Below are 18,233 nucleotides of genomic sequence, written 5' to 3' on the forward strand. Positions count from 1 at the left end.
TGGAGCCTTCCCTGACGCCCCAAACCCCTTCTACTCTGAATTAATACTTTCCCCCCTGACGCATCGCTGTGCCTTGTTTTTTTCTCTCACATGGCACAGTCCTGGGCCTCCTTCAACAAGACTGTGATGTCTCTGGGAGCTGAGACCAAGTCTGTTTGGCCAAGGGTTTCCCTGCCTCTTCCTTCTGCCCCATTCAGCATGGTACCTGGTGCCCAGAATGTGGAACTAAAGAACAGCTCAGTGACTACGGCCATGCCACCCTGAACAAGCCTGATCCTGGTTGATCTCAGAAGCTAAGCAGGATTGGGCCTGGTTAGTACTTGGATGGGAGACCAAGTGCTGTAGGTGTAAAATATAAATAAAAAAGAAGGGATTGTAAACTGACAAGGTCCTTGCAATCTGTGAGGTCAACCAAGGGTTGCCTTGCCTGAAAAATAAAAAATAAATAAAAGAAGAACAGATCAGTGAAAGAATTAAGGGGCTTTAAAACAATTAGAAACAGAAATTTGATCCTTGAAAGGATCAGAGAATCTCCTATGCTTTCTACTTCATTTATATTAAAAAACCGAGAAGTGTTACACTTTGCAAAATACGGGGTTGGAGGCCTGAGAGAGAGGAGGCGCTGACTCTGATTTTAGGGGGCGCTCTAAACTCGGCATCGACGCAGCACTTCGAATTTCTAACTTTTCGTAAAACCTTTTTTAGAGCATCTCGTTGCTCTTTTGCTTCCAAATGTTTGTCACTGCCTTTGTGCAGACAGCAGTGTCCATGGAGGGCGAGAGCCTCGTCCCAGGCATTAGGCTGACCCCAAGGTCAGATATGGAGCGTATCTCTTTGATTTGTAAAACCCTTTGGTTTGAAGAGGAAAGGCTTAGCTTATATTTAATTACTCAACAGAAATCTCTTTTTTTAAAGATAACATTTTTAGTTTCTGTAGCTTATTTTTCTATATGAGCCTTGATACTTTGTAATGCTTTAGTACTTTGAAAGGTTAATTTTTCCATAAAATTGTTGCTTTGAAAATACTATTTTAGGGGAAAAGTATTATTATGCAATATTTTTATTAACGAAAAATAGTGTTTTAGGTAAAAAGTACTCGGAAAGTATTAATCTTGGACTGTAGCATCAGTCATTTTGACCAAATTTAAACAACCATTGTAGCTGGGAATGACACTTACAAACATTCAGGGTCGAGGAAAACAGCTGCAAAGTAAAATTTCTCTATGTGTAACTAAAAAATATTGCTGAGGACTATTTACATATTGTAATTTAACTGCTGTCATAACTGAATTTAAAATCTGAGGTTGTAAGAAGCTTATACAGCCTGATTTGACTGCAGAAATGTTGGTATTAACATTTTGTTATTGTGTTAAAATACACATCGCATAACATAAAATTTATCATCTTAACCGTTTTTAAGTACACAGGTTGGTGGTATTAAATACATTCGCACTGTTGTCCAACCAGCACCACTATCTATTCTGTAATTTTTTATCTGGTTAAATTGAAAATCTTTGCCTATTAAACTGTAAGTCCCTTTAGCCCTCAGCCCCTGGCAACCACTGTTCTACTGTCTTTATGATTTTAACTACTCTCAGTACCTCATTTAAGTGGAATCACATCAGGCTTGCCTTTTTGTAACTGGCTTATTTCACATAATGTCTTCAAGCTTCATCTATGTTGGAGCATATTGCAGAATTTCCTTTTTAAACCTGAAAAATATTCCACTGTATGTATATACCACATTTTGCTTATTCAGTCATCTGTCAATGGACACTCGGGTTGCTTCCATGTTTTAGCTATTGTGAATAATGCCGCTATGAACACAGATACACAACTATGTCTGAGGCTCTGCTTTCAATTCTGTGGGCTATATACCCAGAAGTGGAATTGCTGGGTCATATGGTATTCTATTTTTAATTTTTTGAGGAACCTTTATACTGTTTTCCACAGCAGAGTTACCAATTTACATTTTCATGAACAGTGCACAAGAGTTCCAGTTTCTCCAAATTTTCGCCCATACTTGTTTTTTTGTGTGTGTTTTTTTATAGTAGCCATCCTAACAGATGGGAGGTAAAACATTTTAACACTGTATAATTATTAAATTATTAGAAAATAATTTAGTCTTAACATTAAAGGACATGTTTTCTTCTGTACTTTCCTTAACAATTCTCTTTTTTTAGTGATTGCCTGTGCTTCACTAATTTCTATAACCAAGCTGGAGTGGAATCCAAAAGAAAAGGTAAGACTGAAGTCATTTTCAATATAATTGTCAAACCTGCCTATGTGGACTGTGGCTGAGTGAAGCCTTCTTAGAAAGGATCACTGCCATTTCTTCGAACAAGTTGCAAAATATGGAGTAAATATGGCATAATTAACTGTCAGTTATTTGGCAATGAGTGGTCATAATTAGCTCTCAGAGTAATCTCAGAAGGTTCCTGGGATTAGTTTCAAAATTTTGAATTCCTAATTCTCTCTTAAACATTTCAACCATCTATGGTAAGTAAGAAAGGTCAGACGATTATGGGTGTGGGAACAGTGGTGACTGAAGGTGTTTGGAGGCCAGAGGAAGCATAGGGTGTCAAGCAGAGGGGACAAAACCGGCTCTGGTAGAGTAGATAGTTTTTCAGGATAAAATAAAACATAAATGGGGTCAGGGGTGAATCTTGGAGTAGTTTACACAAGGCTTTAAGAGGTGGGCAGAGAGGCTCATGCTTCACTTAGGTGACAAGAGTAAACTTTCGAAGGCTTTTGAATAGGAAAGTAAATCGAAAGAATATTATTGGATGAATATTAGTTAGAAGTAAAACTTGGGATGGATTGAAGAGGAGGAAGCCTAGAGGTAGGATGGCAGGAGAAGGCAGTTCTTGCTGTTAGTTCAGATTTCACATCAAGATTAGCCTAGGTTAGAAGTAATAAAGGAAAAATATTTGGTGAGTCCTGGCAGGTGACTAAGATGAAAATGAAAGGACAAGATGAATCAAAGATGATTTCCCAAATTTTTATCTTGAGTGAACCAAAGAATTCGTTCCATGAACAGAATGAGAGATCAGGGCCCTAACAGGAATACATTATTTCATGGGGGGAGGTGGATGGGTTTGGTTTTAGAATCATTGCATCTGAAGCGACAGTGAATCACCAAGGAGAAATGTCCAGTAGGACATGTGGGACTCAACCTTCTGGTAGAGTTGAGAGCCGTCAAAGCATAGGGTAGAGTGACTGGTCATTTCCAGACCAAACATCGGAACACATGGAACCGAGTGTTTGGGGCTCAGGCCATCATGGCGGTGCTTCTTTTAGATGCCACGTGGAGAATGAATGCCGCCGGGAGAGAAGAGAGTTAGCGAGAGAACGGCAGGAATGTGTGTTCAAGGGGCGGGTGGAAATACTGCTGTTTTTCAAAAAATCAGTTTCAGTTAGAAATGTTGGCGTTAAAAGCCGATCGCAGGGGTTAAAGAAATGGTGAGAGGAGCGATTCATTTCTTCAGCTATTCATGAATGTTTGGAGGTGAGAGAAAGAGGAGAAATAAGATGGTGGCTAGAAGGGGCCATGCCACCTGGCGTGCGAAGGAAGCCTGCAGGAGACCAGGGAGAGAGACTGAAGATGTTGAAGAAGAGAATGACTCAGACAGAAATTTTAAGAAAAGGTGCTTCCCGAAAGGGAGACCTCAGGACAGAGCAGCCTAAGGCGTACTTAATTTTTTAACCACTAGGGGGAGATATTCCCCCACAAATCCAACAAATCAGCAGCTGGGAAGGATTCATCAAAGCATATCCCCTTAATTAAAAATCTTTTCTTCATTTCATTTTAATCTTAAAAATGTGAAGAGTACCTAGTTTTCTATTCACTCCATAAGTTACCATGTCATTCTTGTATTACTTTCTGTTCCCAATATCAATGCATACAAAGAAAATCCTTTACATTAATTCACTGAACAGAACAATCTTTTAGGCACTGCCCCAGCTAACTGTGGTGCTTTAGAGCTTTCGAAGGGCATCCCCGGGCGTTGATTTAGTTGGTAGGCGGGGCAAGAATTATGCCATTGTCTCATTTTACATAGCAAGGAGATCAGAGCTTTGCCTGCACTCACAGGTGTTAGTGGACGAGTCTGGACTTCTGGTTCAGTGCACTTTCATTAATATACTAAAGAAACTTCTGCCAAAATTTTATGAGTTATCTTCATTGCCCAGGGACTGTACGGGATGGGGCGGATCCCCGGGTGCTGTCGCCAAAAGGAGGCGGCGTCTGTTCTCTACCCCTTAATGTAAACTGGTCAGGTCCTCCTTGGTGTGGCCTGGATGAGAAGAGCAAGGACAGGTGTCTATGAGAGTTTGATGTGTCTTGATTAAGTCTTTGCAGATGGAAATTGGATCAAAGAAAACAACTATCACCATAGAACCGACCTGCAACCCAGCACATTTGTTTATTCACACTTGTAACCTACAGCCAAGCAGAAAACGAAGTAGGAAAAAAATAGGTCATTATTTGAAATCAGAGGGGTCGACCTGACAGTCCACAGGCCTGATTTAGCAAGTGGGCTAACGTCAGAATGAAGATGTTATTTTTTAATTAGATGGTGTTTTTAAAAGCAGTTTTCGACATTTAAAAGTCAGAATCTCTCTCTCTCTCTCTCTCTCTCTCTCTCTCTCTCTCTCTCTCTCACACACACACACACACACACACACACACGGACTTTTCTTTTTACCTCTTTGAAAGCAACACTGGGGTCTTAATTTCCCATTTGTTGAAAATGAAATTGAGCTAATACAGCGCGAAGTCTCCATCTTCCTTCTCTTTTTGTGACCATCAGCCTCATTTACTTTTATGCATCTCCTGGCCTCCATAGGCAGCTGACTTGGGAAACACCGCCCCCCGCCACACACACGCCTGCCATTTAATCCATTCTCATTCTTGCCTTCTGTTCTCATTCCTAACCCCCAAGAAGATAGTGAATGCGTAGATGTCTCATTCACATTTACTTTGTAGCTATGTTTACTTTATAGCGTTAAGCAAACTGTTTTCTGATCTGACATTTTCTATAGTGGTGGAGAAACACAAAACCCTGGTGACAGTCAGCCAGTTTCCTCTTGTGCATACACACTCATTCTTTGGAATAACTGCACAAACGCTGAATGCCTTTCAACTTGGGGTTTTCCATCCTTAGAGAGCAAGTCTTGCCTTGTATGAAACGTTCTGTCTTCTGCTGAGTCCACATTTGCTTTCCAGTCTCAGCATTTTGTGTTCCTTATTCTGCGTTTTGAAACATTATATAGGCAAGTCTTAAAGCCAGAGTGTGTGAGAAGCAGAAAGCACTTTTGGAATTAGTACATTTATGTTCTCATTGGGCAGGGGCCCTGCCGTTCACCTGCATGCCTTGCTGGCTGTATTTCCTCACAGGGCTTTTTCCTAAGGTCTGATCTTCTCCTTATTATGTCAGCACCTCCATTAACGTGAATGGATTTCAGCTAAATTCTGTTTCTTTATCATTGCTCTTAGGATTATGTATATCACGTAGTGAGTGCGATCTGTGAATGGACAGTGGCCTTTGGTTTTATTTTCTACTTCCTAACATTCATCCATGATTTCCAGGTAGGTATTTATTTATTCAAATGTTACAAATTGCTGACAATGAGGATTGTAAAAATTCATAGGATATTTCTTGCATAACACAGAGCATTATTTTTCTTCCTTTTCATCCTTATGTGTTTGAAAAAAATGTCTTGTACCACTTAGTTTATTCCTAAAGGCAAGCATCTTTAATAGCTCTCTCAACCCACGAAATCTTTCTGTGTCCTCAGCTGGTCAATGCTTCTAGTCATACATCCTGGTTATTTATTTATTTTTTGAGGTTGTTGCATTTACTGGTTCCAAATAATAGGAAATATGTCTTTAAAAAAAAATAAGTGCGTTGTTGAAAAATGTTCCCAAGACAGGGAGAAGGTGAGACCTTATCAGATTTGGCTACCGGTAAAAATCTTACATTTTGAAACAAGTGAATTAATTATTAGCTAAAAGGATATAGAAAGCCAAGAAGATTCTTTAGGATCCAACTGAGGCTCAGCACAAACTATAGCGAGGTGACCTCTTAGGGGCTACAAAGCTGTTGGAATTTCATAGCTGGCGCTGGAATTGTTTACCTTCTTTTAAACCTTTTTTCTTTTCTTCTTCTTCTTCTTTTTCTTTTCTTTTTTTTTTTTAATAGGGGGTTACCCTAAGGATATCCACAGAAATCAATGATGACATTTGAAGAACGAAGAATTACACCTCACTCAGTGACGGTCACAGACAATCTCTAGAAATGGTATAGGGGACAGATAGGGTTATAATGCTGCTGAGTGGCATGCATCTGCGGCACACTGAGGACTCAAGTTTCATTATGAATTCCCAGTAGTTGTACTGTTTGCAAAGGTATGTTTTCCTAGAGAATGTAGAGCATTTATGACATTGTAGCAATGTTTTTATAATTTTCTAAATAGATACTTTTTTATATACACAAATTCATTACAGAAAAGATGAGGTGTTACAGAAAACAGAGCTCTTATTTTTGAACAGATTCTGTTTTGTTGTTTGTGTGCGTGTGAGTGATTTCTGGAAATACACTAAATGAGGAATTTATTAAAACATAAAATTGGGAAATTCATTTTTAAATTTCGTGTTTAGATAATGAACTGTATATTTTTATATCAGAGCATTTTTAAAATTCAATTTATGGTAATCATAAAGATTTAGTTAATAAATTAACACTAACTAAGAAACTGATTTTTAGATCAACTAAGCAAAATGGTTCTATCGATAAGCCTTAATACCACTATGTACATTAACTCTAAGTGAACACCGAAGACCTCAGTATTGAAATTCCGCCCTGCTTAACCTCCCTGCTCACAAGAGCTGGAGCTTTTAACTTTGTTGTTCCTTGGCTGTCTGTCATGAGAATAATTTCAGGTGGGATGGATTCAGCGAGGTTGATGAGAAATCAGAAACCTTATAACAACCGGGTAAAATGGAAAGGTTTTCCAGCTAACAGGAAAACCTCACTGGAGTCTGGGTTGCTATCTTTGCTAGACAAACGACGAGGGGAAAGTGTGTCTCAGGGAATATTTGTGGGAGGTAGGATTGTGCAAAGGAGACTTTTGCTTCATATAAAACGTCTGCAAAGCCAACCTGTGAACATCATTAAAAATACCATTTATAAAGCCAGCCTTTATTGTCACTGGCATAACTTGATATGCAGTCTGACTCAGAAGCTGAAACTTAACATCTCAAATTCATTTCATGCCTGTGAACATGTTGAAGAGAACACAGGTCCCAGGTGGAGAGGAGAAAGGAGACAGTTAGCAGGGTGCAGTTCATTTGCTCCCCCTTTTAATGCCTGTAGCTGCACGTTTGCACACTGTGTAAAACATGAGTCAGAAGCTTTGCAATGACATGCTGTCTCCCCTGAGTGCTCAGAGTAGGAACCTGATAACCATTTCTGCATCTGTTGTAACTTGTCATAATGCCATGGGTCCCCATTGTCACACTGGAAATGAAAGACCGATGAAAGCCGTGTCAAGCGTTCATTATTCCAAAGAAGAGGAGGAACACCACGTACCTTCACTATGGAACCTGTAGATGAATGAATTCTTGGCGGTTCTCACTTCGAACAGACTTGTTATCAGCACTTCTTATAACGTACTGTCATTCTTCATGCCCACGTCTGCCTGCGATATTAGATGGGGAGCTCCTCGAGGACAGAGCACGTGCCTTCATCTTTCTCTTTATAATTCCAGCATTTAACCAGGTACCTCTGGGTACACAGTAGGTGCTTAATAAATACTCACTGAATGCATGAATGATTGAGTGAACAAATAAAAGAATGACTAGGGATATTTGTAGTGCTGCCTAATGAGATTCACTCTGGTTTACTAGTTAAGGGATAAACCAATAGTCTGTCTCATCCAGTAATGTTGACTGTTTTGCTTTGTATACTGTGAACATTTCAGTTGTTTGGGCTTCACCACCCTATGACAACTGTCTTCAGCCTGGACATTTACCACAGACATTGTTACATGGGCTAGACAAAATGTACCGCGGGCTTGGCAATCTGAGGAGGCCAAAATTCAGACAATCACATTCTCCTGATTCCATGCAACCTCTAAAGCTGGTCTTATCCACATTTTGGTATTATTTCTAATTTCCATGAGTTTGCATTGCCTCATGGCAGAAAGAGTAAAATAAAATGAAATATTTCTTTATTTTAGTAGTTTGTGTCTCTGTTAACCTATAATGTCACTGGGTGTAATGATGAAGTGTATTTATCCAGGAAACAGTTCTAGCTTTATTGGATTTTATAAAGGTGTAGTTTAAACCTGATGTTTTTTTGTTTTGCATTTTTTTTTTTTTTTTTTTTTTTAGGCAAGGCAACCCTTGGTTGACCTCACAGCTTGCAAGGACCTTGTCAGCTTACCATCCCTTCTTTTTCATTTTTTATGCCTACAGCACCTGGTCTTCCTTGGTGGTCTCCCATCCAAGTACTAACCAGGCCTGACCTTGCTTAGCTTCCAAGATCAGACGGGATCGGGCTTGTTCGGGGTGGCATGGCCATAGACTGATGTTTTCTTAACACATGTAGCTTTGCATCTGGGCACCTTTGTAGAGATTCTTGAACATTAGTATCAGAAGCTTCTATCATTCAAGACTCTCAGAGTTGAATGCACCAGAAACACAGCTCAGCTTGTCGAAAGGAAAAGCGGGTATCTATTGACTCAAGTAACAGAGATACAGGGATGGAGCTGGCTCTAGGGATTCAAGATTGCCACTAAGACTCTATTTGTTCTCTCCTCTCAGCTCTGCGTTTCTCTCTTTGGTCATCGTTCTCAGGCAGCCTGTCCCCTAGCGGGAATGAGATGGTTTCTGGAAACCCCAGGGCTACAGACTGTCCAGTGGAAAGAGAGGACTTAGCAGTAGTTCCAACATAAACTCCTGCGTTGAAACTCATTGTCCTTGATTGGCTGGCTTGGGTCCCATGCCCATCCAGTAGCCCAGGGAGGCAGGATGCTGCACTGAGTCAGACCTGAATTACATGTCCACCTCTGGAGCAGGGAGGGGTCAGCACCACCTAGACTACTGGGCTGATGGTGGGTGAAAGTCGTTTCTCAGAAGAAAGTTGTGGGAAATGGATCTTGGACAAACGCAAAGCAAGATTCCACTATGGAATTAAAAGTCCTCCCCACACCTCGCACACCAGACAAACAACCTAACTTGATTCAGAGTAAACCAAATTATACTTGCTGACAACCTTTTCAAGTTAAAAGGAAAGAAAACATAAGCCATTCAGGTAATAAACATGCCTTCAGTTACCTTCAAAGTGATCTTTATACTTTTTCAAGCTTCTTGTGTTGTTTAATCTCTGTGAGGTTGGTCATGCAGTTCAACACCTGTTTCAGACGAGGAAACTAAGGTGAAGAGAATTCAATGACCTGCAAGAGATTCTACCGCCAGATGGCAACAGATTCTAGTCTGGGACTCCTGTTTTCTTGATTTCTAATCAAGTAGGTCTTTTTTCTTTTTCTTTTTTTCTTTTTCCTTTCTTCCTTTTTTTTAATACTAACACAGAGGATTCCACAGAAATTGCATGTCATAAACCAAATTAAGTACATCAGTATTGTGCTGTGTTTGGGTTTCCTAACAGCCCTTCCTTACATGTGGCATTGTCCCATGTTCCCATTTTTTTACTCAGTTGGAGACATACTGGTCTGGTGTTTGGGCCTGGAATGAGGAAGGAGGAGTGGGAGGGAGATAAGTGGTATCCCATTCTCTCCCACCCCCTGATTCTGGCAATCGGTAAGCCCAGCTGTCTCCCCACACACATACTCTTGGTCTGGCTCTGAGCGCCCCGCATTCTCAAGGCCAGAATGTGATGCATCTGCGTCCCGTCTGTTGCTCAAGAGAACAACCACAGCTTCAAGTCGTGCAGAAGTTTCTGACTCTCCTTGGTCACCCCCAGCAGATTCATCTTCTAAAATGAAGAGCAGCAGGATGCCAAACTCATATTGGGGACGAGGTGGCAGTGACCTCCCAAATCGATGCCTGGGAAATGCTGAAGGAGATATCGACAATAGGCAAATACAGTAAAATGCTGTTATCTGGACTCACCATGCTGGGGTGAAAGATGATTTCTAAACAAGTGGGGATTCGACTGCTCCCACTCACAGCCCTTCCTCTCTGAACCATTCGTCCTTATTTCAAAAAGTTCGTATCTCCTTCCATCACCCCACATTTAACCCCTTTTAACCTTTAACACAATGTAATATACAGAGGATGTGTAATAGAAATGTACATTTGAAACCTATGTAATTAGCCATTTTACCTCGCTAAATTTAACAAACTAAAAAAGTGAAAAAATTCAGTAATCACAATTCAAAAAGCAAAACAATATAGAAAGGGATTCTATGAAAAGCCTTTGTATTTTCTACCCACATTTCCTCAATTTGCCCCTCTCCTTGTAGATATCCTTTTTATGAAAACATAAAGAGACACATTTAAAAATATATCCCTTTTAACTTTTACCCCAAAAGTAGCACACTGTAGAGCTTTGAGCCTTCCTTTTAACCAACTAAGCAACGTATCTTAGACATGTTTTCTTGTCAATACATAGAGAGCTTCCTCATTTAAAACATGTGTTCCGTTTGACACCTGTACAATATTCCATTATGTGGCCGTGCCCTCATTTATTGAAAAAGTCCTCTATTTGATAAACGATCTTGTGGTTTCCAAACTTTTGCAATTACAAGTGAATGACCTTGTGCGTACATCATTTCACACATGTGCAAGGAAACCTGTGGGAGACATTCCCATAAGTGGGGGTGCCGGTCAACGAGAACTGCATCTGTGATGTGTAATTTGACCACTACTGTCTGTCATCTTGACTTTAGAACCTTTTCACTTAAGTGGTTTTTTTGTTGTTGGAAAATCTTTCCAGCTATTTCACACTTTCTTCTAAATTGAGGATGTCAACTACAAGTTCAGGTTGTTCTTGGGTGACGCATGGATTCGTCTACCAGCACAGATGTGGATTCTGCTGCGGGTGCCGTGGGACCACGTCACTCACACCTCCTTATCTTTTTGGGAACATCGTGCTTTTACAGACATCAGTCATCAACCACGATATTCTCTTCCCCTTTTCTGGCACACTGACCCATCGCAGAACTCCTGGGGGAATCCGAAGACCATTTGGCCCTCCCTGAACTCGTAGGTTGGTGGTCAAGGGGAATGACCCAGTGAGTGGGGGACACCAACAATGCAGGGGACACAAAAAGAGAGCGTAAACTCCAGCTTTTATTTAGAAATCATAGGCTTTAATTTTGCTTAAATGTGCTCTTTATGTAATGTTTAAAAATTAATAAACTATTTTTAGATTCACAGGAAAACTGAATGAAAAGTAGAGTTCCCACACCACCCCTGCCTCCACACAGGTACACAGCCTCCCCAAATAACCACATCCCCCACCAGAGCTGCACCTCTGTACAGTTGGTGAATGTCCATTAACACATCATCATCACCCATAATCCACAGTTTACATTGGGAATCACTCTACGTGTTTTACGTTCTCTGGGTTTGGGCAAACGTATAATGACACGTATCCACTGCTGTAGTATCACATACAGAATAGTTTCACTGTCCTAAAAATCCTCCTGCCTTTTTTAAAAATAACATTATTTAGAATTACCTATAGAAAATAATCCTATGTTTTTCAGTACCAGGTATTCAGGGATTTTTGCTTAGCCACCAAGGACATTTCTCTGCCTGCTTGCATGATCATCCAGATTCTGTTAACACTGATTCAACACCTACTACATAGAAGATATATTATTATAGTTGGTCCCATTTTACTAAATAAGGAAATTAAGGTGAAACGAGATCGTCACCAAATACCATGTGATGGGACTAGGACCAAACCCAGGGCTGTGACGCCTACAGTCAACTTTTTCCAAGAGGACAATGGGATTCTCAACTATTATCACGTGAGTATGAATTAGGTTTTCTAGAGTCATATAATACAAGGCACTGAGGAGTAAAATCCCTAAACTGGAAAGTTTAGAAAAATGGATGAGATATCTGGGTTGTTGCTTCAGAAAGGCAGATCCTGGTTGAACTCTGCATCCAAGCCTTAGGGGTAGGGGGTAGGTAATGGGTATCAGGATTAGAAACATAGTAGAGGACTGGTATGCCATACCTAATCTTTGGTGAGAGTGCAAGAGCCATTCTCCAGCACCCACGCAGACCTCTGAGGAGGAAACAGTCTGAAATAGCCTAGGAATCCATTGGGCAGTGAGGCTGGAGTGGAGACGGCCTTGGCTTTCAGTATGGTTACGGTTCTGAAAGCTGTGAGGTGTGTTTTTTTAGGACCCTCGACTCTTAGTATCTTTTGCTTCTGGTTGGTGCAGTGAGATGGACTCAGGTTTGTCTTCGGTTTGGAAAGAAACATCTGCTCTCTACTCCCCACGGGAGAAATCATGGTGGGGTAAGAAACATGCTCAGAGCTCATGCTTTGTCAGACGTCTGGGTCTGCCACCACACCTCCAGCACGTGGAGTTATCTGAGCCTGCATCAGGAAGCAGTGAAGGCCTCGGGACTTGGCGTCTGCTCTCCTGCTTTCTTGCTCATCAGGCCAATATACGCATGAGTGATAGGAAGGCCTGGAAGACAAATTTCACCTTTTTGAACAATCCTTTTGCTCAGAGTCAGCCTGGAGTAGCAGGTTCCAGGTACCACCCAAGACCACCTGATTTAAGGTGAAGAGTGATGTGTTTAGAGTTGGCCAGAGATTTGACAGCTGCTAACATAACCTTTAACATGTGCATTAAAATGAATAGAGAGCTCAGTTCAGTCTGTCATTTCCTCTTAATACTTGAAAAGCCACAGTTTTGTTTGAAAGTTCCCTCAAGAGGCTCTGGCAGGTGAATTTATTCTTCCGCATGATCGCACTTGGAACCCTGAAGTAAGAGCCACCTTGAAATTGAAACCGGCCAAGAGAAGAAGCAAAGGTATGTTCTGAGGTTTATTAAGTAATTACCAGGTTGTTGACATGTGGTGAGTGGGGGTGGGGCGAGGAAAGAAGCTGAGGTGTTGGCAACTATGAAGAGACAGGAATGAGGATTTGGGGTCATGTGGCTCATAAACGAGGTAGAACATTCTGGTGTTCCCTGACCTTTGGCTCAGGTCAAAAACTAGGGGGTGTTCTTTGGACTCAGCTAACCAGGCCTTGGCATGGCACGTCATCGTTTTGGCTGTCTAAATAAATGACGGCGGTCAACTGTGATCAAGTTAATCCTGAAGATACTCAAAAGTCTTGAGTTGTTGGTAGCAGACACAGCAATGCCATGAAGAGAAGAAAAGGGGGAGTGAGAAAACCCAGAATTAACTGCCACTTGGACCACCCGTCTGCACTTGGTCTGACTGGCAGAATAGGGTAGGTGTTCTAATATAATAAAGTTCTCTGAGACCGAATCAGTTCGGAGCTTCAGGGCAGGAAGATGTTTTCCATTTGGTGATACCTTCCATCAGTGTTCTCAAACGTCAGCCATTTGCGTGTTCTTTGCAATTTTTTCCATGCTATGTACTAGAATTTACTTAATAATTTTTAATGACTCACTTAAATATTTCTAAAGAGAATTATTATTTTTTTTTTTAAATCCCACTGCTTCTCCTGGACTGCCTCGCTTGGGGAGTTGGGTTAGCATCCACTGGGTCACCCAGGGCAGAAACTCTAGAGTCATATCCTAGACTCCCCACTCTGCTCCCTATCCCCACAGCATGTTTTATAAACTTTATTTCTCCTATGTACAGGGTGAACAAACAATTATATCCAAACCATGGCATCTAAACTAGGGCATTTGGGGGAATGAAAGGGGCACTATTAATAGGTGTACCCAGAGTAAACTGGATCTGCCTGAAGTCAATGGCGATATGCGGTCAGCTCATCTACATGGTCTTGAATCCTCTTCCTTATCTCCATTTCCACTTCCACTACCTTAGGCCTGCATTATTATTTGCTTGGACTAGTGCAGTAGCTCACTATTGTTCCCTTGATTTTAGTCCTGCTCCTTTCCAATACATCTTACATACTGTGCATACACATTCGATACATCACCTTCTTACTTAAAATCCTTCAGTGGTTCTCCATAACTTCAGGATAAATTTTAAATTCTTTAGTGTGGTTTACGAGGCTCTGCATGGTTTTTAACTCTATCTGCACGTTAGAATCACATGGAGAGTTTCGTAACACCCCACTCTCTGGAGCAGTTAAATCAATTTTAGGCAATGAGGCAGATGTGTCATGATTGTAGGCGATTCCGACGTGCAGCCGGCTGAGACACGCTGTGCTAGAGCAGTGGTTCACCGACGTTAGTGTGCATCTGAATCACCTGGAAGGCTTGTTAAAACAATTCCTGGGTCTCACCTCGAGTTTCCAGTTGGGTAGGTACAGAACAGCCCTCCACTTTATTTTATCTTCTTATCTAGTGCGGTCTGTATTGTTCTACCCACTACCTGACCTCTTCTAGACCCATTACTCTATTGCAGTTTTTCTTAAAAACATTTGCCAACAGCCTTCTTCAGGCCAATAGCCTCAATATTCTCCAACCTGTTCTGGCTTCAGACGGTTCACCTTGTCTCAGAATTCTTCTCCTTTGAATTCTGAGCCTCTCCTCATTTTTCTTTTCTTCTCCCACCTCTGCTTGGAGGGAGGATTCTCATGTGGGACTCCCATGACCATTTCCTTGGGTCTCTATATTTATCCCTGAAAAAAGAACACAGTCTCAGGAGTGACACAGACATGGGTTCGCTTCTTGTACTTGGGCAATTCCCTCGAGCTCTGAGTCTCATTTTCCTCCCTGATGAGTCATGGGTGATGATAATAAGGCCCCTATAAATAATACATCCCTGACACATAACACTCAACTATTAGCTGTTTTAGTGATTCACCTTTAAGATCAAGGTAAAATTGGACCTTGAAGAGAACTCTTGGAGTGAGACCAGCCCATGGAATATACGTGGCAGAGCCAGTGATATCAAAAACACAAGAATATTAAAAAACAATCAAACAAACAAACAACAAACAAAAAACAAAGCCAATAAGCAAAGAAATGGTCCTAACTGAGGATTTTCCAGGAGGCCTGGGCAGGCAAGGAAGTGACAGATAGGATCTAACGAAGGGAACTGACAGAGAAATTCCCTGAGAATACATTAAAATGCGAGCCTACGAGCTGGTCTGCGCATGGGGGGATGGGAGGGGTGTTATTCATAGACGAGCGATAGAATGGCGCCGGAGGAAACCCACGAAGGGTATTCGACCCCACCAGTGTGAAACTCAGTCCCTCTGGCAAGAAACAAAGCAATAAAGAACCTGGTGGAGTTTGCGCTATTTATTACGGTCGTGTGCAATGCATGGCCGCGGGTGTTACACAGAACTCTTGGTACAAGCGAAGGTCTGTGTGCCGTTTCCCATGGGTGATGTTATCCAGCAGGGAGGTTCACATGCTGGAATCTGAAGCTCCTTGGGTGAAGCTTCCCTCTGCAGGCTGCACCAGATGTTGCTTATGGAGCTTCCCGAGCCCAGAAAGATGAATTAATCCTTGAAGGAAATTATTCTGAACTTGCATCAAACTCAGAGGCTTTGATCCAACAGGCCATGGCAATAAAAACAACATGGCTATCAGAAGAGCTGTGGGTGGTAGTCCCGTCTCTGAGAAAGCAGCAGGGCCACTGGCCAACGGCTGCATTCCAGAAGGCCTCCAGATGCACAGAGCCTTGAGCAGAGGCCCTCACTTAATGCGATGTTGTGAAAATTCTGAACTTTAACCACATGTAGTCATAAACAAGAACTTCCTCACCCTTTAAAGACCCTACAGAAGTATCGCCCTCTCCAAGATGCTTCCGCTGAATGTTCCAGACCTCATCGACCTCACCTTCTCCCTTCTTTAACTTTCATCATCCATAGTGCACTTGTATCTCTGTGTCTTGGTATCTTTCAATGCCTAGCCCTCTACCAGGCATAATGTGAGTCATCTTTTCATCCCTAAAATCTGGTACCTGGAATGTAGCAGACACTCAAGGGGTGAATAGGTACTTATTAAATGAATGCAATTATTGGTTGATGGCTAAATTGAGTTTGCATGTAAAAAAACAAATAAGGGGAAATGTAACAGGCACCTCATTTTGTTTGCGAAGCACCTCGCCTCCCCGACTTCCAGAAGTTTCCTGTCCATGGCCCCACCTTTGTGGTTCCCACTGGGGATGCTGTGTTGTTTCATGAATCTCTGGAGTTTATCTCTGACTCAAACTGTTTCAGTGAGTCCTTTGCTGGGATTTTTTGACTTGGAACCAGAGAGAATGACAAGATCATCTCTTCCTAGTGACCAAAGCTATATAGGTACACTGGTAAATTTGGGAGCTATTGAAATGATATTTTCCACTACGTGGAGAAAACTGATTGCTAGCTAGAATGAAGGATGAAACTAATGAAGAGAATAAATGGAGACAGAGATGGGAAGAATCAAAGAGAGTCCTGGATGGCCTTCGAGTTCCTGGTTTCAGTTGCTCCTTTGGCCCAGGCACATCCTTGTCTTTGGGTTCCATGGACATCACATCACATTATCTCTTATAATAACCCCCTCCTTTGCTTAAACAAGTTTGAATTAGATCCGTGTCACTTATAACCTCACAAGTCCTAACTAATTTAAAAGTGCCTGCCTTGTGGTTGCTCTAAAAAAGAATGAATGAATAAAATCTCATTACGATAATTTATGAAGTTTTTTCAAAACTTCCCATCCTTATTTGTGGTTTCAATAAATACCTCTTTGATATCCCTCCCAGAGCTTGCACGAAGTATACATGACATTTCCGGTAGGTTGATTCTTCATTTTTCATTTTCTATGATTTTTTTATCCATGTGTGCATTTGTCGAGAATCTCAGCTGCTTGGGGCTGCAACGCCATCTGCGCCTGATGGAAACCATTTGTTAGGACTTTGTAAAGGGCACATAGAGTGATAGGCCCTGAACAGCAGCCACAGAGGGAACACCGAAGGATGGTTTTCATGAGCAGGAACGATGGGAAACAGCCTTTGAATAGCTCCAGGGTAGAGAAGAGGGTACTAGAGACTTAATGGTGTCCACATTTTCTGAACTTCAAATTCAGGCACATGGCCCAGTGCGGATGGAGAAGTTTATGGGAACAACGGGACAGCTTATTTGATGTCGTGTGACCAGCTCAGCATTTCTGTTTACCATATTGGTGGAGCTAATCTTTAGCATCAAACCCTTCTCTAGACAGGCTGGTCTACTTACTGCCACCCAAATAGACCACTGGGTTTTATCCTTGGCCCATCTGCTCACAAAATTCCTGGTGCCAGATACCTCTCCCTGCCTTATTTCATCTTCCTTTCATATCAAACCCATCTTCCACATCCGGCTATCCTGCCTCCTCCAGAAATGACTGCTCTGTCTCATCTGCCGCACCTTGCATTTAATCATTCATTCTAAGAATGGCAAGTTCGTGCCATATAACCTCGTATCCACATTCCCCGTTCCCATAAAAAATGCCACTAATTGATATTGGTGCTGTTTCCCTCCAAGACTGGCAAGAACCTCAGAAATCTTCTCAACGTTTGGTACTTGAGGCAGCTGCTGAACACTCACTGGAGTTGGCAAGTAACATGAAACCTTGTTGCTATCTCTGATCCATTTCCTTTATCATTACTGGAAATTTCTGAGTGTGCCTGTCTTCTTTCTCTAACTGGGCTATTCAGTCCTTGAGGGCAGGGACCATAATCATAATCATAATAACAATAATAATATCAAGAATCGTAACAACAACAATAATAGCAGCAACAAATATTTATGGAGCACTAATAAATGCTATCCATTTTACGTGTATTTTCTAATTTAATCCTCAACATAATCCTGTGAAGAAGGTATTAGTGTTATCCCCATTTTGTAGATATGGAGTCTGAGCTTTTTATTTATTTATTAAATTAATTTAAAAAAAAAACACAAAAATTGTATTTATTTAAGGTGTACAACATGATGAGTTGATACACATATACACAGTGCAATGATTACTACATTCAAGCTAATGAACATAGCTTCTCTCATAGTTATTTTTTGGTTGTGATGAGAGCACGTAAAATTTACTCTCTTAGCAAATTTTCAGTATTCAATACAACATTATTAACTGTAGCTCTCTAGACTTTT

At 41.3% G+C, this 18,233-nt stretch overlaps 1 protein-coding gene and 1 pseudogene across 1 annotated transcript in view; one reads left to right on the forward strand and one right to left on the reverse strand.

Moving 5' to 3' along the window:
- DRAM1 (DNA damage regulated autophagy modulator 1) overlaps positions 1–8,235 on the forward strand; it is a 32,889-nt gene extending 24,654 nt beyond the window's left edge. Inside the window, exons 5-7 of the mRNA XM_011386779.2 lie at positions 2,184–2,242; positions 5,498–5,590; positions 6,204–8,235. Of these exons, the coding sequence (XP_011385081.1) occupies positions 2,184–2,242; positions 5,498–5,590; positions 6,204–6,248 (197 nt within the window). The 3' untranslated portion in view covers positions 6,249–8,235. The remainder of the gene's footprint in view (positions 1–2,183; positions 2,243–5,497; positions 5,591–6,203) is intronic.
- A 235-nt stretch (positions 8,236–8,470) lies between these two features.
- Positions 8,471–8,589, reverse strand: LOC111736025 (annotated as a pseudogene).
- Positions 8,590–18,233: the final 9,644 nt, after the last annotated feature.

This window comes from Pteropus vampyrus, unplaced genomic scaffold, assembly GCF_000151845.1.
Source record: "Pteropus vampyrus isolate Shadow unplaced genomic scaffold, Pvam_2.0 Scaffold16, whole genome shotgun sequence".
NCBI lineage: Eukaryota > Metazoa > Chordata > Mammalia > Chiroptera > Pteropodidae > Pteropus > Pteropus vampyrus.